Source organism: Leucoraja erinacea, chromosome 15, assembly GCF_028641065.1.
Source record: "Leucoraja erinacea ecotype New England chromosome 15, Leri_hhj_1, whole genome shotgun sequence".
Lineage (NCBI taxonomy): Eukaryota > Metazoa > Chordata > Chondrichthyes > Rajiformes > Rajidae > Leucoraja > Leucoraja erinaceus.
In genome coordinates, this window is record NC_073391.1 from 5,256,245 (window position 1) to 5,283,378 (window position 27,134).

Here is a 27,134-nt window from a genome sequence, read left to right on the forward strand (position 1 = left end):
AGACTCTTTCAGTTGACACGGTGGCACAGCCGTAGAGTCGCTGCCTTACAGCAAATGCAGTGCCGGAGACCCGGGTTCGATCCCGACTACAGGGGGTTGTCTGTACGGAGATTGTACGCTCTTCCCGTGACCTGCGTGGGTTTTCTCTGAGATCTTCGGCTTCCTCCCACACTCCAAAGACGTACAGGTTTGTAGGTTAATTGGCTTGGTAAATGTAAAAATTGTCCCTAGTGGGTGTAGGATAGTGTTAATATGCGGGGATCGCTGGTCGATGCGGACCCAGTGGGCCGAAGGGGCTATTTCTGCACTGTATCTCTAAACTAAACTATCACCTCTAATTATGTCCTTCATTCTCCTGGTCTCTCCCCTTTCATTTCTATTTGTTCCTTTTGCCCTTTACCAATTTTCTGCAACGTAAAGCATAGCATTAATAATATTTCCCAGTTAGGATAAAAGGGACATGCACCAGTCTGAAGAAGGGCCTCGACCTGAAACGTCACCTATTCCTTCACTCCATAGATGCTGCCTCACCCGCTGTGTTCCTCCAGCATTTTTGTCTACCTTCAATCTTTCCAGCATCTGCAGTTCTTTCTTAAACATGCATCGTCCGGAGTGGCGGCGCGGCGTGGCCCTGGCTGCAGCGGCTCATCGGCAGTCCCGTTTGTTTTGCGTTTTTGTGTTGTTTATTTTGTTTTGGTTAGTCTAGTTTTTGACTAGATCGCCCCAGCGCAGAGGGAGAAGAGGAGGGAAGAGACTGCAGACCTGAGACTTTTGCCTCCATCACAGTGAGGAGATGCTGGGTGGACTCACTGTGGTGGATGTTAATATATGTGTTTATTGTTGTTTTTATTGTATTATATGTATGACTGCTGCAATTTCGTTCAGACTTCGGTCTGAATGACAATAAAGGCTATCTCTATCTCTCTCTATCTCTCTATCTAAAATATCATCTCCATTTCTCTCCTCTGACAATGTTACATACAGTATTTTAATGTTTTTTTCATATATCTAACATCTGTAGTTTTACACTTCAAGAAATCGAGTTCATAATTTTCTGAAATGTGTCCCTTCTAATTTATTGGGGCGACAACTAACAACTGGAAAATCGCACAATGATTTCAAATTCCCTAACCAGGCTGCTGGAATGAGTGAATTTTTAGACCATCAAATATTTTAATAAAAGATATCTTTCATACTTCAAAGAAGAAATCTGTCCAGATACCTTTGGTACTATTTTCTGAATTACAAGTTAACCATTCAAAAAGAGCACATTTTCATTCATTCATAATTACAGAAAATACAAAATAGTATCAATCGGGACCTCCCATTGGGATGAAACCATTGGGATGAAACCAACAAAATCAATGGCTACATAAGGAAATGTAGATGCTGGAATCTTGAGCAAAATGCAAAGTGCTGGAGTAGCTCAGTGGGCCAGGCAGCATCTGTGGAGGGAATGGCTAGGTGATGTTTTGGGTCAGGTCCCTTCTTCTATGGCGATATTCCTGGCTTCCCCCTACAAATGCACATCTTACATCCATACCCAAGCCAATACCTGACAGGATATTAAACATGTCCCAGCATCTCCTCACTGTGATGGAGGCAAAAGTCTCAGGTCTGCAGTCGTTGTTCAGCTCAGGGGGCACATCCACTCCTCACAAGGCCGTCAAAATGTAATATTGAAGAGACAGAGGCGCAGGTGGTAGAGCTGCTACTTTGGATTCAGAGGCCCAAGTTCAATTCTGACCTCTGGTGCCACCTATCTGGAGAGAGCTTGGATTTCTTTTGGGTGCTCTGGTTTCCTCTCTTATCCAAAAAAAAAACACGTGGAGTTGGCAGGATGATTGGCCATTGTAAATTGACCAAGTGTGAAGATGAATGATTGAATCAGGGGTAGGGGGGCTGATAGAAATGAAAAGAGAATATATTGGGTTAGGGGAGGATTAGTGCAAAAAGGGGCCTTTTTACAATAACAAAACAACTGCTTTTAGAACTCCGTAGGGCAAGCACCATGCTGATGTAGGGTCTTGACCCGAAAGCTTCAATCATGTCTTTGCCTCCTCCAATGCTGTTGAGTACTAAAAACAATTTATGATTTGGTCCGGATTCCAGCAACTGCAGTCTGGGTTCTTGATGGCCAGGTCTGAATCAGTGGGTCGAAGGGCCTGTTTCTAGCAGTGTCTATCTACGACTTTAAATCTTCCTTTCGTTTCCCCGCAGACAACCAAGAAACCTCCAACTAAACAGCTGCCTTACCTATTCATCAGTATAATTTTAAACAGATTAAATAATGTTCTGGAGATAAAGAAGCACTGAAGTTAAATCAGTATTGAAATTAAAACTTTGTGAAGGTATTTGCGTACCTTGCGTATGCAAGCAAAGAGTTTCACTGTGCCTTGTCACATGTGACAATGAAGATCATAAGTGATAGAATTAGGCCATTCGGCCCATCGTCTACTCCACCATTCAATCATGGCTCTCCCTCCTAACCCCATTCTCCTGCCTTCTCCCCATAACCTCTAACACTTGTACTAATCAAAGTATTCTAAAGTACTTTAAATAAAGCATTCCATTCCATTCTAAATCCACAGTACAGGTGTATAGAATTCAGGTTATGTAGTCTTTACTTTGAGATTACGACTAAACTCTAACATGATACATTTGATTCCAACAGGTTGCAACAGGTTCTCGGCTAACAAATTGTAATAGTAATCAGTACTCACTGCATTGGTTCACTAATGTCATCAACTTGCTCAAATGCAAAAAAATGAATTAAAAAATGAGAGGAATAATGCGTACCTTACACCTTTCATCCTTCAGCTGACAGCTATTTGAATATTTGCCGGTAACACTCGGTAGCCTCTGGGTTTTTTGTGCAGATTCTCAGACAAAAAACAAATGTTTGTGGAACGTCAGTAGAAGGATGTTTGAACACGTTTTAGTTGTGCATCTCCCAGGACTTGCATTCAGTATTATTTCAAAGAAAAGGGATCGGAATCAAATTATTTACGTTTTCTTCCAACGTGAGAATCAAAGCAGTACTCGTCCTCTGTTCGTTCTGCGGCTCTGTCTGAAACTTCCGTGTTGATCTTGTTAATGATTACAGGTGAAGCGAGATTTAAATTGATAATTATGGGTGTGGCATTCAGAGAATATTCAAGGCAGTCTCATGGTGACCGTATCAGTGACATTTCACCTATTTGGAACACTTTTAAAGTTCACTGTATTAAAATTCAGGATGCAGCTGGCAGAATCAGCGTAAACCTGGCTTTTTCCATGAAATGATAGTAAAGTATTTCCATTTACTCGCATTCTCAAATCTCATGGCTCTGTGTGGATATGGGGCCACTGTTGGAGAGGACAGTTTCCTTACATCAGCCAGTACAGTGAATGGGCAGGGAAGGAACTGCAGATGCTGGTAAAAAAACTGCAAATAGACACAAGAAAGGTCCCGACCCGAAACGTCGCCTATTCCTTTTCTCCAGAGATGCTGTCTGACCCGTTGAGTTACAGTAAATGGGCAATTCCCCTTCTTTCTCTTTCCAACCTGCGCTGACTGTTCAAAATCCAGGTGACAATCCAGATATCTTCCCGGTAGCATCACTTGTTCTAACAGTATCTGTTGCAAAACTAAGGTGTCCAGATGATTTGTTTACTCCTCCACTGATACACTGGTAGAACAGGATCAGAAATGTTCAACCTTTGGAAGCGGAAATGCTGGAGGATACTTGGGTCCATTGCAACTCATCATTTTTATTCCTGTCCTATGCAGGCCAAAATTGACACAGAATAATATTGAGTGATAGTCACAGACCAGGCAGTGCAAGAAAGGAGTTTTATTGTAGGAGCCCCCAGATCCCAATGAGTTATCATGTGCTCGAGGCAGAATTGCCAACAAATGTCAAGAAATTATGAAAGAATAGGCAGACTGTGGGAATGAAAAGTCTCATGAAATCAGAAACAAGGGGAGAAAAAAAAACCTACTCTGCATTTAGCCGACCTGGCAGCTTCTGAGAAGTGAAACTTTCACTGTACAGTCTGTGAGCTTTTATACATGGAAGTTTATCACCTGTCATGTTCACTCTGTTTCTTTATCTGCAATGCTCCCCGACTCAAAGTGCTTTCAGCAATTTTTTTTTACTTAAAAGCATTGTGTGCTTTCCTTAGAAAGTGGCATGCAAAATGTGAAATCAGTGAAACTGAAGATTAGGCAGGAGGATCTCCATTAGTCAGACACAAGCCAAGCTAAACATCTACTCAAACAAGTGTAAACAATAGCATCATAGTTAAGGATGTGGTGGAAGAATAGGATTCAGGTTCCCATTACATTTTAATTTCATTGTCTACATTTTACCCTCCCGGATTTTCTGAGAGATCACTGGATGATTACTGAACATGGATTACTGAGCTATGACCAAGGGTCTGAAAATGCAAAACTGAAAGAATGAATACATTATCGTCACATGTGACAAGTCACAGTGAAATTCTTTGCCTACCCGAGGTATGCAATGGTCGCCACTGATGGCGTTTACAAAGTTACAAAGTATCCTTGTGCCAGGTCTCTCTTCGTTCTCCCCCCTTCACAGCATTCTCCCCATGCCGGGTCTTTCATTGCCCTTCCCCCTCCTTCACGGCAGTCCCCCCCACGCTGTGTCCTCCAAGCAGGGACAGAGCCGGCTGTACAGTTTTGAGAAGGCTCCACGGGGGACAATTTTTAAAAACATTTATACCAAGCCAATTAATCTACAAACCTACAAGTCTTTAAAGTGTGGGAGGAAACCAAAGATCTCGGAGAAAACCCACGCCGGTCACAGGGAGAACGCACAAACTCTGGACAGACAGCACCCGTAGTCAGGATCGAACCCGGTATCTGACACTGCGCCAGCATGCCAAACTCAATTTATTTCAATTTGGGCCTCTGCTCGCTGGTGTTTAGAAGATTGAGGGAGGACCTCATTGAAACTTACAGAATAAAGAAAGACATAGATAGATTGGATGTGGAAAGGATGTTTCCACTGGTGGGAGAGTCTAGGGGCAGAGGTCATGGCCTTGGGATTAAAGGGCGCTCTTTTGAAAAGGTGGTGAGGAGGAACTTCTTTAGTCAGAGTGTAGTTAATCTGTGGAACTCATTGTCACAGAGGGCGGTGGAGGCCGTCAGTGGATTTTAAGACAGAGATCGACAAATTCTTGATTAGGGCGGATGTCAAGGACTGTGCGGAGAAGGCAGGATTAGGAGGCAGAGATCTGCCATGATTGAATGGCAGAGTAGAATGGATGGGCCGAATGGCCCAATTCCACTCCTTTAACTTGTGAAGTATCTCCAAAGAGGGAATGCATCACAGAACTGATTCATGAGTTAAGGGTGCTTGTCATTTGCACTGGAATAATAAGATTCTGACTTGCTGCAGCTTTAAAGCACATTAATTGCAACAGGAAAAATAATATTCAGTGATCCTAAGTAAACTAGACAATAATAATGTAGAAACAAAGCACGGCGAGCAACAATTGAAACAAACCAAAAAGAGATATGTCTCATTGTACCGGCATAAGCCTCTCCCACAGATAATAGAGGAACAGGTTGAACACAGATTTTCCGGTTCACCCACCCAATATTCCGGGCAAATGGGAACTCAGTTGAAATTCCCTGAGCGGCCACATATGGTGTTATAAACTGAATGTGAATGGAATGATCTGCCGACCCATCCCTGACTCCCACCGTCTCCCCGGCCATTTAAAGCCCCGGCTTGCGACCCCAGTCCCGACTAGCAAGTAGCACCAGCGAGCCCCTCTCACCTGTAAGACAGTGGCTTTATCCAATCAACCACCGCCACCTGCTTCTCCAGTCAGCATCTTTTTCCACCCTCCTACCCCTCCTCCCTCCACAGCCACAGCCCACCCCCGGAGTCTTCGACAAACACCACCTTGGAAGCGAGAGCAGGTGAGAGGGGAGGGAGCCCCAGGGTGACCAAGAGCATCCTGTCGTTGTCAGGGCCTGAAGCAAGCACGTCCTGTCGGGGATTACAACACGAGCCACAACAACAGCCATGTGAACCGATGAAGAAGGGATCGCTGGTGCAGACCAGCGGCATTGGTGCCTAGTTTTAAAGTGAAATGATGCAAAGTGCTGGAGTAACTCAACTGACTGAATCAGTCTGAGGAAAGGTCCTGATGTCACCCCACCATGTTCTCCAGAGATTCTGACCCACTGAATTACTCCAACACTTTGTGTCCTTTTGTCTGTTAACCACCACCTGCAGCCACCTGCAATAACGGACATCACTCCCTCTGCTATGGCCCATTATAAAGAGGGTTTACTGTAAACAGACCATAGTGAGGGAATGGGATCATTCCATTCACATTCAGTTGACATTTTATATATATATCTTTTTTAAGTTTTTTGCACTCCATGGTGCTTTAGAAACATGAGAGGGGTGTCATTAGGAGACCAGGGGTGTGTTATTGTTTCATATGACCTCTGTTGGTCCAGAAAAAATGGATAATCCAGAAATGCTCTGGAACTGAGGGTGCCGGACAAATCAGTGATCAACCTGTACCATAAAAGAGGAATTGATTGACATAATTGTAAATGGCTAGCTCCCACAAATACCAAAATAGCCTCCTTTTGCTCTGGTATTTTATTTCATTCACATGTTTCAACTTTAATGTTTTATTCTTAATGTTTTAATGTTTTATGTTTTATTCTTAATTGTTATTCTTAATTGTTTATTGTATGTCGTGTTGTTACTTGCGAGCGGAGCACCAAGGCAAATTCCATGTATGTGTACATACTTGGCCAATAAACTTAATCATTCATTCAATCATACATTCATTCATTCATTCATTCATTCATTCATACATTCAATCATTCATTCATTCAAAACGGGTTACTGAAGTCGGCATTCTTAGGCCCTTGAAGGCCTTTCATAAATGTTCTTTTTGGTATTTGTTCCATCCTACATGGTCACGTACCTCCCCCTATGAAATGCCAACAGGCTGATTAAAGTCCCAAGCTGCTAAACTTGAAAAGCAAGTATTTGGGGTGTTTGTGTCAACAGCTCACACGGAAAAAATGGGTTCCGCCCAAAATTGTTCAATTCCTCTTTGAAGTAGAAGCTTGTCATCTTCAAGTCCCAATTGCTCCCGTCTATATATGAGTCATGGGTAGGTACATATTCTGATAATACCTTTGGAGTGGGCTAGTCCCCTGGCTGAATACTTTATCCTGGTCAGTATGATGAGCATAGTATTGTTGCATACGTTCCTTTTTTCTTCAATAGGACCATTTGGATTTAAAATACAAGGCACCACATTAGAATGGCATCTCTGTCAATGCACCCTTTCAGACTGTTGTTTCAATTGCATGTTTAGGATAGTTATATTAATGGTGTTAGCTATGCCAAGTATAAAAATATTAATAACTAGGCTTGGCTTGGGCTAGAATTGGCCTGGTTCACTCTGGAATGAATCAGCTCTTAATTTTTATACCCAAGCACACCGCTAGTTTGGAACCTCTTTTGAAAACTTCCCTTTATTAGAATCAACTCAAATAAAATAAAATCAAATCAAATACGTTTATTGTTATTGCACAACAACTGTACAAAGAAATTTCATTGCATCACCTTCAGTGGTATACATAGACGACACGGGATAAAAGATTAAAAGAACAAAAACACAAACAACCATTGACTCTCATATACCGACAAGTTCAGTAAATGAAATTAATAAATAGATAATAGAAATATAAAAAATATTGCGCTTTATATTGCACCACGAATTGTGTTGAGTTGCCCGCAGTGTTGTCTATCTGAGTTTAGTTCTTTTATGGCACATGGGTAGAAACTGTTAATGCTCTTGGTCCATCCATCTTTAACTCTTGCTGCCTACCATATAACTCACTCTTAACTCCCCTGTAGGAAGGAAATGCAGATGCTGGTTTATACCGAAGATTGACACAAAATGCTGGAGTAATTCAGCGGGACAGGCAGCATCTCTGGAGAGAAGGAATGGGTGATGTTTCGGGTCGAGACCCTTTTTCAGATTCCTGCCCCATGTCAATAAAGCTATTCCACCTTGTGCCATTCAAAAGAAACCATCAGGAAACAAGAGCATCGTCCTTGCCACAGATTATGCGGTATGAACATTGACTTCTCTAACTTCAAGTAACACTTGGTTTCCCTCTCTCTCTCCAATCCCCCCTCCCCCTTCCCAGTTCTCTCACCAGTCTTACTGTCTTGAAGAAACTCTCACCAGTCTTACTGTCTCCGACTACATTTTATCTCTGTACCGCCCACTCCCCTGACATCAGTCTGAAGAAGGGTCTCGACCCAAAACGTTACCCATTCCTTCTCTCCAGAGATGCCGCCTGTCCCGCTGAATTACTCCAGCATTTTGGGTCTACCTTCGATTTAACCCAGCATCTGCAGTTCTTTCCTACACATGTTATATTAATATTTGTGCTACACATTAAAAAAAAAAGCAAATTTCTACTTACGGGCAATCTATGACATTGAATCGGTTTTGGAGACTATCGAATGAATTCTGTAAAAGAAAAATACATTTATTTATTATTACTTGTACATTAATAACATGTTATATAACATTTACATTCTTATCAAAACCAAATATAATTAATTGTAATTGTGCATTATGTGAGAGACTAAAAAGGTAAACACAAAATGCTGAAGTAACTCAACGAGACAGGCAGCATCTCGGGAGAGAAGGAATGGGTGACATTTCGGGTCAAGACCCTTCTTCAGACCCCAGGCAGGAATCTGAAGAAGGGTCTCGACCCGAGACATCACCCATTCCTTCTCTCCCGGGATACTACCTGTCCAGCTGAATTACTCCAGCATTTTGTGTCGATCTTCAGTGTAAACCAGCATCTGCAGTTCCTTCCTACAGAATAAAAAGGTTACTTGATTTTGAAAAAAATGGATGATATGATTTAGAAACATAGAAACATAGAAATTAGGTGCAGGAGTAGGCCATTCGGCCCTTCGAGCCTGCACCGCCATTCAATATGATCATGGCTGATCATCCAACTCAGTATCCCGTACCTGCCTTCTCTCCATACCTGCCTTCTCTCCCTTAGCCACAAGGGCCACATCTAACTCCCTCTTAAATATAGCCAATGAACTGGCCTCAACTAGATTAGATTAGATTAGATTAGATTAGACTTTATTAATCCCCTTATTCAGGGGAAATTCAGATGTCCTTGCAGCACACTAATAAAATACAACAAAGTATTCATGAAGAAATTCAACACCAAACATAAAACATCCCCCCACAGTGATTCCCACTGTGGGGGAAGGCACAAAGTCCAGTCCCCATCCTCTTGTCCACCCAAAGTCGGGCCTATTGAGGCCATCCAACTACCCTCTGTGGCAGAGAGTTCCAGAGATTCACCACTCTCTGTGTGAAAATTTAGTTCATACTTTGCTGCAAGTAGTTTAATCATCAACATATTGGGCACATCTAACTGCCTAGATGTTCATTCCTGGCATCATCTATAAAATGAGGTTAGTCCTTTGGGTTACTCCGCCAACACTTCTCTAACCAGAAGGGTCTCAACCAAAAAGGTCACTTGTTCCTTCTCTCCTGAGATGCTGCCTGTCCCGCTGAGTTACTCAGCATGTTGTGTCTATCTTCGGTCCAAACCAGCATCTGCAGCTCTTTCCTACACATCTCTAACACCATGTCAAGTTCAGCTGTCACATGGGAAGTCCTCGACCTGTAAGCTCCTCTGCACTTGGATATACACTGCTGGAAAATGCAGCGAGCGGTCCACAATAAAATATTTGGTCGCTGTCAATATTAGGAGATTCAAGGTGGAGTTGGAAAAGTATCTGAGAAGGGATACTCATGGCATTTAATTTTTAGACATTGACATCTTCAAGATTCTTGACCTCTGCTTCCTGCTTTTAAGTTACTCAAAAAGTAAGTCAAAATACATGGACATGTAATGAAACGGAAGGCAGTGCGATTGTGGTCCACAGAAATAAACTCATTAAGAAATTATTGTTTTCAATGCACAGTTTATGAGAAGAATTTGATTTTTTTTTTCTTAAATTGATTGCAAGTTGACAGCAACTGCACCGAGCAGATGGTTTTCCTATAATAGGCTAAAATAAGTAAGATGATGTTCAAATAAAATTGGCACCAAAATCAAAACTAGAAATGCATTTTTGATTATATACAACAAAGCTAAAGTGCGATACAAGACTAAATTAAAATTTAGCTTCAGCTAGATTGAAAGACGAGTCAATTACCTACATCGGGAACAAACTTTGGAAATTTGAAACCACTACTGATTTGTCTCTCAACATTTCTTGAGCCTTTAAGTTCTCCGAGAAGTGAAACAATGTCTACTGAGAGACAAATGTTAAACCAATTACTGAAAAGGCCTGAATGATTGATTTCTTCCTGAGTCTGAATGTCAGTTTGTTGCTCTGTGGTGAAAAATCAATATTAAAAAAGTAGTTTTGAGGCAGGCAGGAAGGGCCCAGTTATTAAACTTTCGATCCTACTTAGTAACAAGTAGATTCAAAGCCAGGACAATATTGACTTTAATGGGAATCTTGGTCTGAGTGGAATTTACCAGCTTTAGTGCATGCATGCACCGAGCACACCTGACTGAACAGTGTGCTCAGCACAGTATTTAAAAATTTACAGGCTTTAACACTTTGCAGGCAGCTACAGTTTTCTAGAATAACAGCTAACGATGGCCTGTTTCCTTTATCATCGTTACTTTTTTTGCACATCTTTCATTCATTTATTCCATATCTCTCTACATCACTGTCTCTCGTTTCCCTTTCCCCTGACTCTCAGTCTGAAGGAGGGTCTCAACCCCAAACGCCAGCTATTCCTTTTCTCCAGAGATACTGTCTGACCCGCTGAGTTACTCCAGCTTTTTAGGTCCATCTTTTCCAGAAACCTTTGGGCTTCATGTTTTGACATGGCAGCTGCTGGAATGTTTTAAGTATAACTAAAATAAATATAATTGCTCGATAATTAGCTCGATATTCCCTTTTTGTTTCCTTTTCCCTCAAAATGTCGACTGTGCTTTCTGTGTTTGGATTGTCTCATTGGCTTTTCATCACTTCCTTCTCGTCTACAAATTCTTCTGTTTGGTTGAGGGAAACAAGCTATAAAACTCTGGCAATAAGTTCCATTCCATTTCCAAAATGACAAGTCGAATTATTCCAACTTAGTGTTACAAATTAATAACACATCTGTGAATACCCTGGGAGATTTTACAATGTTAACGGAACCATATAAATGGAAATTATTGCCATATTTTGAATAGCCCATTGATTAAACTCAAAGGTATTGCAGGGAGAGATTTATTATTACACTAGACCAAGTGCAGACCCGTTGGGTCTGTTCCCCCAACGTGCAGTTGAGGGGGGGGGGGGGGGGGGCATTGGGTGACAAACATATTAACCACCCCCACACACACACTAACTACCCCCCTGCACACATGGTAACTACCCCCCTTGTTAATATATTAATATTATTAATTTGCTCCTTTTACTCCAAAATCGCCCCTATCTACTGACGCATAGCCCCCAACTCGCACGCGCGCGTCTAGAGAGGGAGGGAAGGGGAGGGGGGAGGATGTGGCGAGTGAGGGCAGAGAGAGAAGGGGGGGAGGGGGGGGGGGAGGGGGAGAGGGAGGGTGAGGAGGGGGAGGGGGGGAGGAGGGGTGAGTGGGGTGGGGAGGGGGGGGAGGGGGAGGGGGGGGGGGGGGGGGGGGGGAGGGGGGGGGGGGGGGGGTGGGGGGGGGGGGGGGGAGGGGGGGGGGGGGGGGGGGGGGGGAGGGGGGGGGGGGGGAGGGGGGGGGGGGGGGGGGGGGGGGAGAGGGGGGGGAGGGGGGGGGGGGGGTGAGAGGAGCAAAGCGAGAGAGAGGAAGACAGAGAAAGAGGGGGGGGGATGGGAGAAAGGGGTGGGGAGGGAGGAGAGGGAGAGAGAGGGGAGAGAGAGGAGAGAGAGAGACGGGGGGAGAGAGAGGTAGAGGGCGGACCTGAACTCGGTGAGCAGGCGGGTCGGGCGGGGCCTGCGATCAAATATAGATAGATGTCCCAGATAGAATAATGAAATGTAAGCATTGTAACTCCAAACAAGATCATAAATGAAAAAAAAATGTTCAGTATGTGTATACATACACATGCTTATGCATACACATACTTTACACATATACACATACAGACACAAAAACAAACAATAATAGTGCAAAAAGACAAAACCAACTCTCGCAAGACTGTAGTTTGAGCTTATTTGGAGGTTGTAATGTTTACTAGCCTGATGGCTGTAGGGAAGAAGCTGTTTCTGAACATCATAGTTTCAGGCATGTATATATCTCCTTCCCGATGGCAGGAGTGAAATAAGTGTGTGGCCAGGGTGGTGTGGGTCTCTGATGATGCTGGCTGCCTCAATGAGGCAGGGACTCCTGTAAATCCATTCGATGGTGGGGAGGTCAGAGCTGGTGATGGACTGGGCAGTGTTCACAACTTTTCGCAGTCTTTTCCGCTCCTGAACTTTCAAGTTGCTGAACCAGGCCATGATGCAACCAGTCAATATATTCTCTACTGTACACCTGTAGAAGTTCAAGAGAATCCTCCCTGACATACCAAATCTCTGCAATCTTCTCAGGAAGTAGAGGCGTTGATGTGCTTTCTTTATAATTGCATAAGTGTGCTGGGTCTAGGAAAGATCTTCAGAAATATGCACGTCCAGAGATTTAAAGCTTTTGACTCTTTCCACCTTCATTCCGTCGATACAGACAGGATTGTGGGTCCTCATCCTTCCTGTTCCAAAGTCCACAATCAGTTCCTTGGACTAGCTGATATTGAGAGTCAGGTTGTTGTGCTGGCACCATTTGATCAGTCGATCGATCTTACTTCTATACCCATCACCATCTGTAATTTGTCCAACAATAGTGGTGTCGTCGGTGAACTTGAAGATGGAGTTGGCACTGTGTCCGGCTGCACAGTCATGAGTATAGAGTGAGTAGAGCAGGGGGCTGAGCACGCAGCATTGAGATGCTCCTGTGCTGATAGTTATTGTGGAGGAAGTGTCTCTGCCAATTCTGTTGATGAGGGAGTGGGGGATCCAATTTTAGTGATCGTGATATCAACACAAATCTTTTTGCAAAGTCTCCTTATTTAAGACACTAACTACCAATTTTTGCTGAATTTTCTTGGTAAAAGTGACTATTTCTCTCAAACATTTGTGCTTTTCCTTTCCCAAGGCAAATTATTTACATAAGGCCAATGCAATGGACAGTTTGATAGCCACAGGGGAAAAAGGATCTCCTGTGGTGTTCTGTGCTGCATCTTGGTGGAACCAGCCTGTTGCTGCAGGTGCTGCTCAGGTTGACCAGTGTGTCATGGACTCAGTGGGCTGAAGGGCCCGTTTCCACGCTGAATCCCTAAACTTGCATTAATGTAGATAAATAAGCTTTATGAAACCACCACCATTAGTCGAATTAGTTTAATCTAACAGGGGTTGTGAAAGTAGTCAATGCTTTGCAGCATTTTAATGTCTGTTCCACACACAAAGGAGCAATTTATCCTATTACTAAAATTGTTTGGCATTGAATAGGCAATAAAAAATGCTGCCGGTTACACCTCACTTGATTTATGCTCTCAGTCAAAATTACCCCCTAGTGGGTTTTTTGACACACTGCACTAATTCTCAAAAAAAAAGTTGATAGGATTTAGATGCGACCTCCACATCAAAAGCTTCTTTGTCCCAAAAAATTCAATAAAGATTAAAGACGTCAATGGATGACAATATTAAACAGCCTATGAAATTAAAATAAGATAAATGGTCCATTCTTATCAGCATTGATTGCTGTAACACAGATTATGATATCAGTTTAAATTGGCCACACAATCTCTAACAATGCAGATTGTACAACCCAGTTGCATGATTTTTCAATCCTCTCTTATAAAGCTACACATTTGAACTTTCAAGAAATTGACGTGCGGCACGGTGGCGCGGGGATAGAGCTGATTGATGCCTTACAGCTCCAGAGACCCAGGTTCGATCCTGATTACGGGTACTGTCTGTATGGAGTTTGTACGTTCTCCGAGATCTTCAGATCTTTGGTATTCTCCGAGATCTTCAGTTTCCTTCCACACTCCAAAGACTGAAGGCCCTGTCCCACTTATGTGTCCTTGGCATGCAAATTACGCGACCTTGTCGTCACGTTGAGGCTCACGGGCATCGTGTGGCCACGTGGGGCCGGTCCCATTGAGAAGCGCGGGTCCACATATGGAGTTGTGCACGATATCGCGCGGCACCCCAAGATTTTGTAGCGAACAAAATCTTCACACGCCACCTGCCTGTCACGTAACTGACGGCCAAAGTGGGACCGGCCCAAGATCCTGGCGAGATGCAACGTCTCACCTCCAACAGCAGCAGAAGCAGGCAAGCGATCGTCGAGCTCAGCCTGGGGCTCACGGCCGGTGCGGTTCGGATCCGCTCCCACTTCTACTCCCAGAGCGGGGCCAAGAAAATTGAAGATAGACACAAAATGCTGGAGTAACTCAGCGGGACCGGCAGCATCTCTGGAGAGAAGAAATGGATGACGTTTCAGGTCAAGACCCTTCTTTCAGACTGAAGAAGAGCCTCGACCCGAAACATCAACCATTCCATCTCTCCAGAGATGCTGCCGGTCCCGCTGAGTTACTCCTGCATTTTGAGTCCATCTTCAAATGACGTCACGCGCTCCAGACGGCTGTGTGGGCGCATGAAGTCGCGTAATTAGTGTGCCAAGCACACGTAAGTGGGACAGGGGCTTAACAGGTCTGTAGGTTAATTGGCTTGGTAAAATTGTATGTATTGGCAAAAAGTAAAGTTGTCCCTAGTGTGTGTAGGATAGTGTTAATATGTGGGGATCGCTGGTCGGTGCAGACTCGTTGGGCCAAAGGGCCTGTTTCCACACTGTATCTCTAAACAAATCTAAAAAACTAAACTAAACCTACTTTTTCCCCAATCTTTTGGCTTGAGAATACATTTCTTTAGGAATACACATTTGCTGTCTGCATTTTATTAACAGAGTATTAGAATATGCAGGAATAGGTTCAGACTGGAGCAATCACATTCCAACGTCTCTGCTTTACTGTGGGATTTTTTGATGGAATTAGGCTTCAGGGCCTGGAAATCTACATATCTGCTTATTATCATCCTAGTTGAATATTTACATGCAACCATGGAATCACCATGAATGGAGAGCATGCCAAGGAAAGAATGAATATCAAATTGATACATTCAAAGACACAATCAAATCCCGGGTACAAAATCATTTTGTATCCATTTGTTTAATGTAACAGTGTCAAGGTCAGGGGAAGGCACTGCAGAACAGTTGTTTCACCTTGTTACAAATTTGTTCCCAAGTACAGAAAAAGTTTAGGGAGGAACCGCAGATGCTGGTTTAAACCAAAGATAGACACAAAAGCTGGAATAACTATGCGGGTGACGGGCCAGGCAGCATCTATGGAGAGAAGGAATAGGTGACACTTCGGGTTGAGACCCTTCTTTCAACTGTTTATCCCTAGTTAGTAAGCTATCTAGTAATGACTGACTTCCCTCTCCGGGTTTCACCGGGACTTCGTTCCCGAACGCTGTGTGTAACACAAACTCTTTGTTGGTCGGTAATGAACAAATCAATGTGGGGGAAAGAATCACAGAATTCTTTATCCTATTACTGAAGTGTGTAGGAAGGAACTGCAGATGGTGGTTTACACTGAAGATAGACACAAAAATGCCGGTGTAACTCAGCGGGACAGGCAGCATCTCTGGAGAGAAGGAATGGGTTACGGTTCGAGCCTCACCCATTCCTTCCTCTAGAGATGCTGCCTGTTCCGCTGAGTTACTCCAGCACTTTGTGTCTATCTACAGAATCAGCTGAGATGGGAGAGTAAGTGGGTGCAGGAAGAGTGGCCACCAGCCAACCTCACTGTCTTGGTGAGTGAGTGAGCGAGCAAGCTCCTCAGTGCTCCTCAACCCAATCCCATGTGGGGGGGGGGGGGGGGGGGGGGGGGAGGGGGGGGGGGGGAGGGGGGGATGCGATGCAGGAGGTGGGAAAGGGATAGCATGTGGAATGGCAGGAAAGCCATCCTATTCATCCCACTGTTATCCCAAAAGCTAGTTTGTCAATAGGTGGGGTACCTGTAACAGTGTAAAGATAAGGTACTTGGGCATTTAACATAGAAACATAGAAATTAGGTGCAGGAGTAGGCCATTCGGCCCTTCGAGCCTGCACCGCCATTTAATATGATCATGGCTGATCATCCAACTCAGTATCCTGTACCTGCCTTCTCTCGATACCCTCTGATCCCCTTGGCCACCAGGGCCACATCTAACTCCCTCTTAAATATAGCCAATGAACTGGCCTCAACTATCCTCTGTGGCAGAGAGTTCCAGAGTTTCACCACTCTCTGTGTGAAAAAAGTTCTCCTCATCTCGGTTTTAAAGGATTTCCCCCTTATCCTTAAGCTGTGACCCCTTGTCCTGGACTTCCCCAACATCGGGAACAATCTTCCTGCATCTAGCCTGTCCAACCCCTTAAGAATTTTGTAAGTTTCTATAAGATCCCCTCTCAATCTCCTAAATTCTAGAGAGTATAAACCAAGTCTATCCAGTCTTTTTTCATAAGACAGTCCTGACATCCCAGGAATCAGTCTGGTGAACCTTCTCTGCACTCCCTCCATGGCAATAATGTCCTTCCTCAGATTTGGAGACCAAAACTGCACGCAATACTCCAGGTGTGGTCTCACCAAGACCCTATACAACTGCAGTAGATCCTCCCTGCTCCTATACTCAAATCCTCTTGCTATGAAAGCCAACATGCCATTCGCTTTCTTTACTGCCTGCTGCACCTGCATGCCTACCTTCAATGACTGGTGTACCATGACACCCAGGTCTCGCTGCATCTCCCCCTTTCCCAATCGGCCACCGTTTAGATAATAATCTGCTTTCCCGTTTGTGCCACCAAAATGGATAACCTCACGTTTATCCACATTAAACTGCATCTGCCAAACATTTGCCCACTCACCCAGCCTATCCAAGTCACCTTGCAGTCTCCTAGCATCCTCCTCACACCTAACACTGCCCCCCAGCTTAGTGTCATCCGCAAACTTGGAGATATTGCCTTCAATTCCCTCATCCAGATCATTAATATATATTGTAAATAGCTGGGGTCCCAGTACTGAGCCTTGCGGTACCCCACTAGTCACTGCCTGCCATTGTGAAAAGGACCCGTTTACTCCTACTCTTTGCTTCCTGTTTGCCAGCCAGTTCTCTATCCACATCAATACTGAACCCCCAATGCCATGTGCTTTAAGTTTGTATACTAATCTCTTATGTGGGACCTTGTCGAAAGCCTTCTGGAAGTCCAGATACACCACATCCACTGGTTCTCCCCTATCCACGCTACTAGTTACATCCTCGAAAAATTCTATCAGATTCGTCAGACATGATTTACCTTTCGTAAATCCATGCTGACTTTGTCCAATGATTTCACCACTTTCCAAATGTGCTGCTATCCCATCTTTAATAACTGACTCTAGCAGTTTCCCCACTACCGATGTTAGGCTAACTGGTCTGTAATTCCCCGTTTTTTCTCTCCCTCCCTTCTTAAAAAAGTGGGGTTACGTTTGCTACCCACCAATCCTCTGGAACTACTCCAGAACCTAAAGAGTTTTGAAAGATTATTACTAATGCATCCACTATTTCTGGAGCTACTTCCTTAAGTACTCTGGGATGCAGCCTATCTGGCCCTGGGGATTTATCGGCCTTTAATCCATTCAATTTACCCAACACCACTTCCCGACTAACCTGGATTTCACTCAATTCCTCCACCTCCTTTGACCCGCGGGCCCCTGCTATTTCCGGCAGATCATTTATGTCTTCCTTAGTGAAGACGGAGCCAAAGTAGTTATTCAATTGGTCCGCCATATCCTGGTTTCCCCATGATCAACTCACCTGTTTCTGACTGCAAGGGACCTACATTTGTTTTAACTAATCTCTTTCTTTTCACATATCTATAAAAACTTTTGCAGTCAGTTTTTATGTTCACTGCCAGTTTTCTTTCATACTCCATTTTTCCTTTCCTAATTAAGTCCTTCGTCCTCCTCTGCTGGTCTCTGAATTTCTCCCAGTCCAGTATGCTGCTTTTTCTGGCTAGTTTGTACGCATCATCATTTGCTTTGATACTATCCCTGATTTCCCTTGTTATCCATGGATGCACTACCTTCCCTGATTTATTCTTTTGCCAAACTGGGATGAACAATTTTTAATTTACTCTGCTTCCAATACAGAGCTTTTGGTACGACATAGAAACAGGATATTTGTTCCTCCAAACCCACACTGTGAGGCAGCATCTCTGGAGAGAAGGACACAAAATGCTGGAGTAATTCAGTCTGACCCGAAACGTCGCCTATTCCTTCTCTCCAGAGATACTGCCTCACCCCTGAGTTACTCCAGCATTTTGTGTGTACCCTCGTTGTGGGAAGTGCAGGTGTTCAATGATGACATGCAATGTTCAACTCTTGTCACCACTACTCAGCAAATAAAGCAATCCATGCCTGCATGCAGTAAGACTCAAGATAACAGTCAGCTACGGGCCAATAATCACAAATAACATTCATGCTAGGTCCATTAAAAGGGAGAGTTTGCCAGCTTTCAATGGCATTACCAATGCTGAATCCTCCACTGTTAACATTCCGGGGGGGGGATCACCTTTATCATGAAAAACATTACTGGACCAGACAGACAAATATCATGTCTCAGAGGTGGCATGTTGGTGCAGCGCCAGAGACCTGGGTTCAATCCTGACTCCGGGTGCTCTCTGTACAGAGTTTAGTTTAGTTTAGTGATGCAGCGCGGAAACAGGACCTTCGGCCCACCGTGTCCGTACTGACCAGCGATCCCCGCACATTAACACTATCCTGCACAGAAATTAGGTATTATTTTTACATTTATACCCAAGCCAATGAACCTACAAACGTGTATGGCTTTGGAGCGTGGGAGGAAACCGAAGATCTCGGAGGAAACCCACATGGTCACGGGGAGAATATACAAACACCATACAGACAGGACCCATAGTCGGGATCGAACCAGAGTCTCTGCCGCTGCAAGCCCTGCAAGGCAGCAACCCAAACCTGCGCCATCGTGCCGCCCATTCTGGTTGTACGTTCTTCCAGTGATCTGCATTGATTTTCTCCGGAATCTCCAGTTTCCTCCCACACTCCAAAGACGTACGGGTGTTAGGTTAATTGGCTTGGTGCAATTGTGAAATTGTCCTTAATATGTGTAGGGTAGTGTTACTGTGTGGGGATCGCTGGTCGGTGCGGACTGGTGCGGCTGCCGAAGGGCCTGTTTCTGCGCTGTATTTCCAAACTAAACAAAACTAAAGAGTGTGTAAATGATTGGATATCCCAAGATCACCGACTCATGTCCTGACATCCCAAAGCTTGTCCATCTTTTACAGCGAATGCTGGGAATGTGATGGCATATTCTCTAGCTGCCTGGAGGAGTGCAGCTCCAATAATACTCACAAAGCTCAACACTATCCAAGATAAAGTAACTCATAGGATTGGAATCCTTGAGACACAAGGAACTGGTTCTCAAAAAAAAAGACAAAGTGCTGGAGTAACTCAGGCAGCATCTCTGCGAACATGAATAGGTGATGTCTCGGGTCTGAAGAAGGGTCTCGACCCGAAACATCACCTATTTGACATTATCCCTGCTGCTGCATTTTCATCATTGCTAAAGCTCCATCCTTGAAATGCTTTTCCAATAGCTCTGTGGAAACAAAAACAAACTGCAAGAGGAGCTCCGTGGGCCAGGCATCACCTCTGGAGGGAAATTAATAGTGGCGTTTTAGGTTGCAGCTACTGATCTAGATTGAAAGTGTAGATGGAAGGGTCAGACAGCATCTGCAGAGGGAAATGGTTAGTCGACAGTTTGGGTTGAAACCTTTTACCTGGAGTAGATAGGAGATAGCCATATAAAGATGTGAGGGAGAGGGGTGCAGCAATAGATGGTAATCTGAAGATGGGTCTTGACCCAAAATATCACCTATTCCTTTTCTCTGGAGATGCTGTCTGACCCACTGAGTTACTCCAGCTTTATGTCTCTATCTTAGGTTTAAACCAGCAATCTCTTTAGTCAGTGGGTGGTGAATCTGTGGAATTCTTTGCCACAGAAGGCTGCGGAGGCAATAGACAATAAGTGCAGGAGTAGTCCATTCGGCCCTTCGAGCCAGCACCGCCATTCAATGTGACCATGGTTGGTCATCCCCAATCAGTACCCCATTCCTGCCTTCTCCCCATATCCCCTGACTCCGCTATCTTTAAGAGTCCTATCTAGCTCTCTCTTGAAAGTATCCAGAGAACCATCCTCCACCACCATCTGAGGCAGAGAATTCCACAGACTCACAACTCTCTGTGAGAAAAAGTGTTTCCTCGTCTCCGTTCGAAATGGCTTACCCTTTATTCTTAAACTGTGGCCCTGGTTCTGGACTTCCCCAACATCAGGAACATGTTTCCTGCCTCTAGCGTGTCCAAACCCTTAATAATCTTATATGTTTCAATAAGATCCTCTCTCATCCTTCTAAACTCCAGAGTAGACAAGCTCAGCTGCTCCATTCTCTCAGCATATGACAGTCCCGCCATCCCAGGAATTAACCTTGTAAACCTACGCTGCACTCCCTCAATAGCAAGAATGTCCTACCTCAAATTAGTGGACCAAAACTGCACAAAATACTCCAGATAAAGTCAGTGGATATTTTCAAGGCAGAGATAGATAGATTCCTGATTAGTACAGATGTCAGAGGTTATGGGGAGAAATTCAGGAGAATGGGGTTAGGCAGGAGAGATAGATCAGTCATGATTGAATGGTGGAGTAGACTTGATGGGCCGAATGGCCAAATTCGACTCCTGTCACTTATGACATGCAGTTCCGTCCTTCATAAGCGATAGGTGGATCCAGATGAGGAGGGGTTGGTTGGCAGCAGGAGTCAGGATGAGGTGCGAAGGGTTGAGATCGTGTCAGATGCCGGGAGATGCGGAGACAAAAGAGCGGCAGATTGTGGAATCATAAAACAGGAAGACACAACAGGGAGGGTTGGTGAACAGATGGACACAGTTAGGGCAGCAAATAGAGAACCCAGTGGCATGAGTGTATGGCTGGTGGGCAGATGGGGTAGATGAAGGAGGGGAAGGAACCAGAGCGATGGAGGCTGTGGAGGTGTTGGGCAGACAGTGATGCGTGGAAGGACTTGGGTAAATAAGAAGGAGAGAGAAAGGGATAGAGGAAGAGCAGGGTCTCTGAAATTTGTGAATACAATGTTCATGCCATTGGGGTGCAGACTACTGAGGGGGAATGTGAGGTGCTGATCTTTTAATTTGCATTTGGCCTCACCCTGGCAGTGGTTCTCTCAATCTCTGTCCTGCTCGGGCGAGGAGGGAGCAGAATGAGAAGAAAAGTGTGTGAAATGGAGGTGATGCAGGTGAGGCCTCCATGGGAAGCGGGTGGGGAGAGAGCCACACTTTCTGAACAAGGAGGACATTGGAGTGGAGAGCCTTATCTTGAGAACAGATGCAGTGGAGATGGAGAAACTGAACGAGAGGACCCTCTGACACCAAAGGGGTTTAGTTAGTTCAGTTTAGTTCAGTTTAGGGATACAGCGAGGAAACAGGCCCTTTGGCCCACCGGGTCCGCACCGACCAGCGATCCCCGCACATTAACACTATCCTACACCCTCTAGGGACAATGTTTTAGCATTTCCCAAGCCAATTAAACTACAAACATGTACGTCTTTGGACTGTTGGGGAAAGGAAACTGAAGATCTCGGAGAAAACGCACGCAGGTCACAGGGAGAACGTACAAACTCCGTACGGACTGCACCTGTAATGGGGATTGAACCCGGGTCCCCGGAGCTACATTGGCTGTAAGGCAGCAACTCTACCGCTGCGCCACTGTGACCGTGTACTGCATCAATCAATATTGCATGGCTGATGTACCTTTCCCTCTCAACCCTGAGCAGTTGGCTGATCATCGGTGTTTCAAGACGTCAACACCATCACATTCTCAAGGGCAATAATGGACGGGTAATAAATGCTCTCCTCTCCAGCTACAGCCAGATGATCAAAATGTAATAAAAACTAAGCCTCGTCTTAAGGCAGATCTGGGCTGTGTTCACCCTGGAGCCAAATTCCAACTGTCTGCTCCTGCCAGTTCCAGGGAAGGAAAGGTTGAAGGAAAACTATCAATGCAGTTGGGACAGATGAATCTGCCTTTTGGATAATTGAAGGGAAAAGACCAATGTAACAAAATAATTTTGAAAGGCCCCTTGGGCAGTAATTTCTTGCATATGACATCCAATAACATTAGGTTAAATGATATCTGTATTTACATGATACACTTGGTTTCAACGTCAGTGTTACTCCATTGCTAAATGTGTTCGAATCATTCACTTTTCATCCACCTGGTGGCAACAATTCTTATTTTAATAGGGCAGTTGAACAAATAATATACAGCAGAACAGAGCCAAAATGATTATTCATCAGTACTTTGCCACCGCTCATTGCACTTGGAATTAATATAATAGCAGTGCTGAACACAGATGAGGTTGAATAGTGGTGTATTATTAGTTTATGATTACATCCACAGGAACAACAAACCATACAAACTAACAGAATATAGACGAGTGAGATTGGAGGAAGCTATCAATGCACTAAAAACGGATTTATTGGCACAAAACTGGGACATAATATACCAAAAAAGAGACATTGACAGTGCTTATGAATCATTTATTACTATGTTTAAGTCACTATATGATAAAAACTGTCCAATCAAAGAATATAACAGAAAATCAACAAATACTAAATGTCCATGGATTACAAAGGGATTACAAAATGCCTGCAAAAAAAAAGCACTGTATAGAGATTTCATAAGACAGAGAACTAAAGATACAGAAAATAAATATAAAAATTACAAAAATAAGTTAACTTATATTATAAGAACAAGCAAGAAAGATTATAATAAGAAAAAAATTAGATGATAACAAAAACAACATAAAAAGAATATGGAGCATACTTAATATTATTATCAGAAATGGCCCGGGGAAAACAAACTACCCGAAGTATTTTATTGATAAGGACAATGAAAATTATAATATGGAGGATGTAGCTAATAGCTTTAATAATTTTTTTGTAAATGTTGGACCAAACCTGGCTAAACAAATCCCTGATCCAGGGACATCTGGAGAAACTCCTGAGAATTTATTGCAGAGAAATCCCTGCTCTATGTTTCTTATGGCAGTAGATGAAAAAGAACTGTTGGACATTGTTAAAACATATGAAAACAAAATGTCTACTGATTTCAACGACATTGATACGTCATTAGTTAAGATGGTCATTGAGGGGATTTCCAAACCTTTAACATTCATCTGTAATTTATCTTTCCAAATCGGTACTTTTCCAATCAAAATGAAAATAGCAAAAGTCATACCAATATACAAAACTGGGACCAAGCATCATTTCACAAACTATAGACCTGTTTCTTTACTCCATCAATTCTCCAAAATACTAGAAAAAATGTTCAACAATAGACTAGACATATTTGTAGAAAAGCATAAATTAATCACTGAAAGTCAATATGGATTCAGATCAGATCAACATCACGCAATAATAGAATCAATTGAAGATATCACAAACGCTATTGACAATAAACTATATGCAGCTGGGATATTTATTGATATAAAGAAAGCATTTGATACGATCAATCATGATATTTTATTAAAAAAATTAGAAAGGTATGGCATCAGAGGTCTAGTACTGGATTGGATAAAAAGCTATTTAAGTAACAGGCAACAGTTTGTGAAGCTGGGTAGCTACAGTTCTACATGTTTGGACATTGCTTGTGGTGTCCCCCAGGGGTCAGTGTTGGGTCCAAAACTATTCATCATGTATATAAACAACATTTGTAATGTGTCCAATGCCTTGAGGCTGGTCTGGTTTGGAGACGACACAAATATTTTTTGTTCTGGGGAGAATTTAAAACAACTACTGGACAAAATAACAAAAGAAATGGGCAAACTGAAAACATGGTTTGACAGGAACAAAATATCTTTAAACTTGAGCAAAACCAAAATAATGTTATTTGGTAATTGCAGAGCAATTACACAAGCAAATATAAAGATAAATGGGGTTGAAATTGAACGAGTTCATGAAAATAAATTTCTTGGGGTTATAATGGATGATAGAATCAGCTGGAAATCACACATTAAACATGTACAATCCAAACTGTCAAAAAGCATTTCTGTATTACACAAAGTTAAGCAGATTCTGGATCACAAATCACTCCGCATTCTCTACTGTTCACTAATCTTACCCTATTTAAATTACTGTGCTGAAGTCTGGGGCAATAACTATAAAAGTTCACTACATTCATTAACTATTCTGCAAAAAAGAGCAATACGTATTATTCACAATGTCAGGTATCTGGGTCACACTAATCCATTATTCTTACAGTCAAAATTATTAAAATTAGAAGATTTGGTTGCATTTAAAACAGCACAGATAATGTTTAGGGCCAAAAATAAAAACTTACCTGGAAATATACAAAAATTATCTAAAGCGCGAGTGGGGGGGTTATAATTTAAGAAGAATATAGGTCTGTGGAGTAGGATTGTGGAACAGTTTGAATGTGGAGTTAAAGCAATGTCCAAATATGAACCAGTTCAAAATGACATACAAAAAACTTTTTTTCACAAGGTACAGGGATGAAGGGGATGGTTGACAAACAGGGGTTAATGTTTATTATTATTTTATTTATTATTAATTTATGTTTTTGGTTACTTCATACATATTACTTGTATGTGTATATCAGTTGTATGTATATATATGTCTGTATGCATCTCTAAAAAATGTCTGGGGTATTATTATTATTAATTAATTAATTATTAAATATGGAAGAAGGGTTTAGGGAGAAGGGGTGAGATTAAAGAAGTTATTCTTCTTCTCACTCCTTTTCGAGCTTGTAAAGACAAAGTGTTGGACATTTAAATTTTGCTTGATGCTTTTCATTGCTTTGCAAATATTGCCTGGAATGTCCAATTGTTTGACTATTTCGATTTTGTTGTTGTTATTTATTCCTATTTATGTCTTTACTTGTTCGGAACAAATAAATGAATGAATAAATAAATAAATAAACAAATAAATAAATAAATAAATAAATGATATAATTGCAGTGCTGAACACAGATGAGGTTGAATAGTGGTGTATTATTATGAGCAGCGGCATCTCCAGTGTCAGCAAGAAATTAAAAGACCGAGCAGGGCTTTTGTTTTTCTTCCCTTCAAGGTTTCTCTGTAAAAAAACCAGGGATGATGTTAGGTGCTGGAGGTATGATATCATGCTCTTTGGCTGTCAGGAGAGTTAGTACAAAGAAAAACAGCCTCCCTAAAAGCAGTTTGGATGTTGTTCCATTTACTTTCCTTCACCAGCCAGACGTTCAGCAACAAGATGTAAGGGGTGAAATTTTAACAAGTTCTCAGAATCACCTTCTGTATCGTCGCAATTTCTCCAAAGGTTCAGTCGAGGTGACAGATTTACAGAGGGGAGGGTGGAAACATGCGACAATTCTGAGCGCACTGTAAACACGAGTGACCGAACACGCATAGATCCCCAGAGGTCGGCCATGTGTCTGAGGAAAGGTCTGAAGGAGGGTCTAGGCCTTATTCCTTCTCTCCAGAGTTGCGGCCTGCCCCGCTGAGTTACTCCAGCTTTTTTTCGTCTATCTTCGGTTTAAACCAGCATCTGCTGTTCCTTGCAACAAATGTGTCAATTGGACTCTGATCAGAACTGTGAGGTTCATGCAGCTTCCTGACTGAAATAGCTCTGCAGAGCAGTTTCCTCAGCCCACTGCTCAGGGCTGAGAGGGAAAGCTACATCAGCCATGATTGTCTGGCACAGTAGACTTGATGGGCCAAATGGCCTAATTCAGCTCCTATCGCATGAACTTCACAAGCCAAATAAATGGTGCGTTTCAAAGCTGCGATTTTTAAAATTACCGATTATACCAGAGAAGCTGTCTGACAATGTCAGAAATCCACCAGCATTTCCCTTTCCCTTTGAGCACTGGTGCCAAGTTGCTCATCTTTCAACTGTTTTGATAGCCAGTAATGCCCGGCAGAACCTAACTGGCCATTTAAGCAACTCAGCATTGAACAAAGGCAGTCTGCACAATGAAGTTTGACAACAACCTTTCCCACATCCATCAACGTATCTTTTGAAAACGGGTGATGCATAACAATCATTTATTCACACATTGAGGAATACTCAACTTTTTTTTAAACGTATCAAACCTCTAGGATTCAGATTCCTTCTCACTTATAGAAACATAGAAATTAGGTGCAGGAAAAAAGTTCTTCTCATCTCAGTTTTAAAGGATTTCCCCCTTATCCTTAAGCTGTGACCCCTTGTCCTGAACTTACCCAACATCGGGAGCAATCTTCCTGCATCTAGCCTGTCCAACCCCTTTCTCTCCTTCCCTCCCTCCTTTCTATAGAAACATAGAAATTAGGTGCAGGAGTAGGCCATTCGGCCCTTCGAGCCTGCACCGCCATTCAATATGATCATGGCTGATCATCCAACTCAGTATCCCGTACCTGCCTTCTCTCCATACCCTCTGATCCCCTTAGCCACAAGGGCCACATCTAACTCCCTCTTAAATATAGCCAATGAACTGGCCTCGACTACCCTCTGCGGCAGAGAGTTCCAGAGATTCACCACTCTCTGTGTGAAAAAAGTTCTTCTCATCTCAGTTTTAAAGGATTTCCCCCTTATCCTTAAGCTGTGACCCCTTGTCCTGGACTTACCCAACATCGGGAGCAATCTTCCTGCATCTAGCCTGTCCAACCCCTTAAGAATTTTGTAAGTTTCTATACTTGTCCTTGTCCTTGTCACCTAACTTCTTTAAAACTTCATTTGGTCTTTGCAATCTGTACTGGCGCAAACACATAATTTCTGTCCCTTAATAAGACAATAGCCCGCAGTGACTGGGTTACAGGTTCATGTATGCGTGTGTACACCTGCCAATAGGAAGCCCAGAAGACGTCA

At 43.2% G+C, this 27,134-nt stretch overlaps 1 protein-coding gene across 1 annotated transcript in view; it reads right to left on the reverse strand.

The window, feature by feature from the left end:
• The window catches only part of blnk (B cell linker), a 200,246-nt gene that overhangs the window by 132,948 nt on the left and 40,164 nt on the right, over window positions 1-27,134 (reverse strand). Inside the window, exon 3 of the mRNA XM_055646632.1 lies at window positions 8,492-8,538. Within this exon, the coding sequence (XP_055502607.1) occupies window positions 8,492-8,538 (47 nt within the window). The remainder of the gene's footprint in view (window positions 1-8,491; window positions 8,539-27,134) is intronic.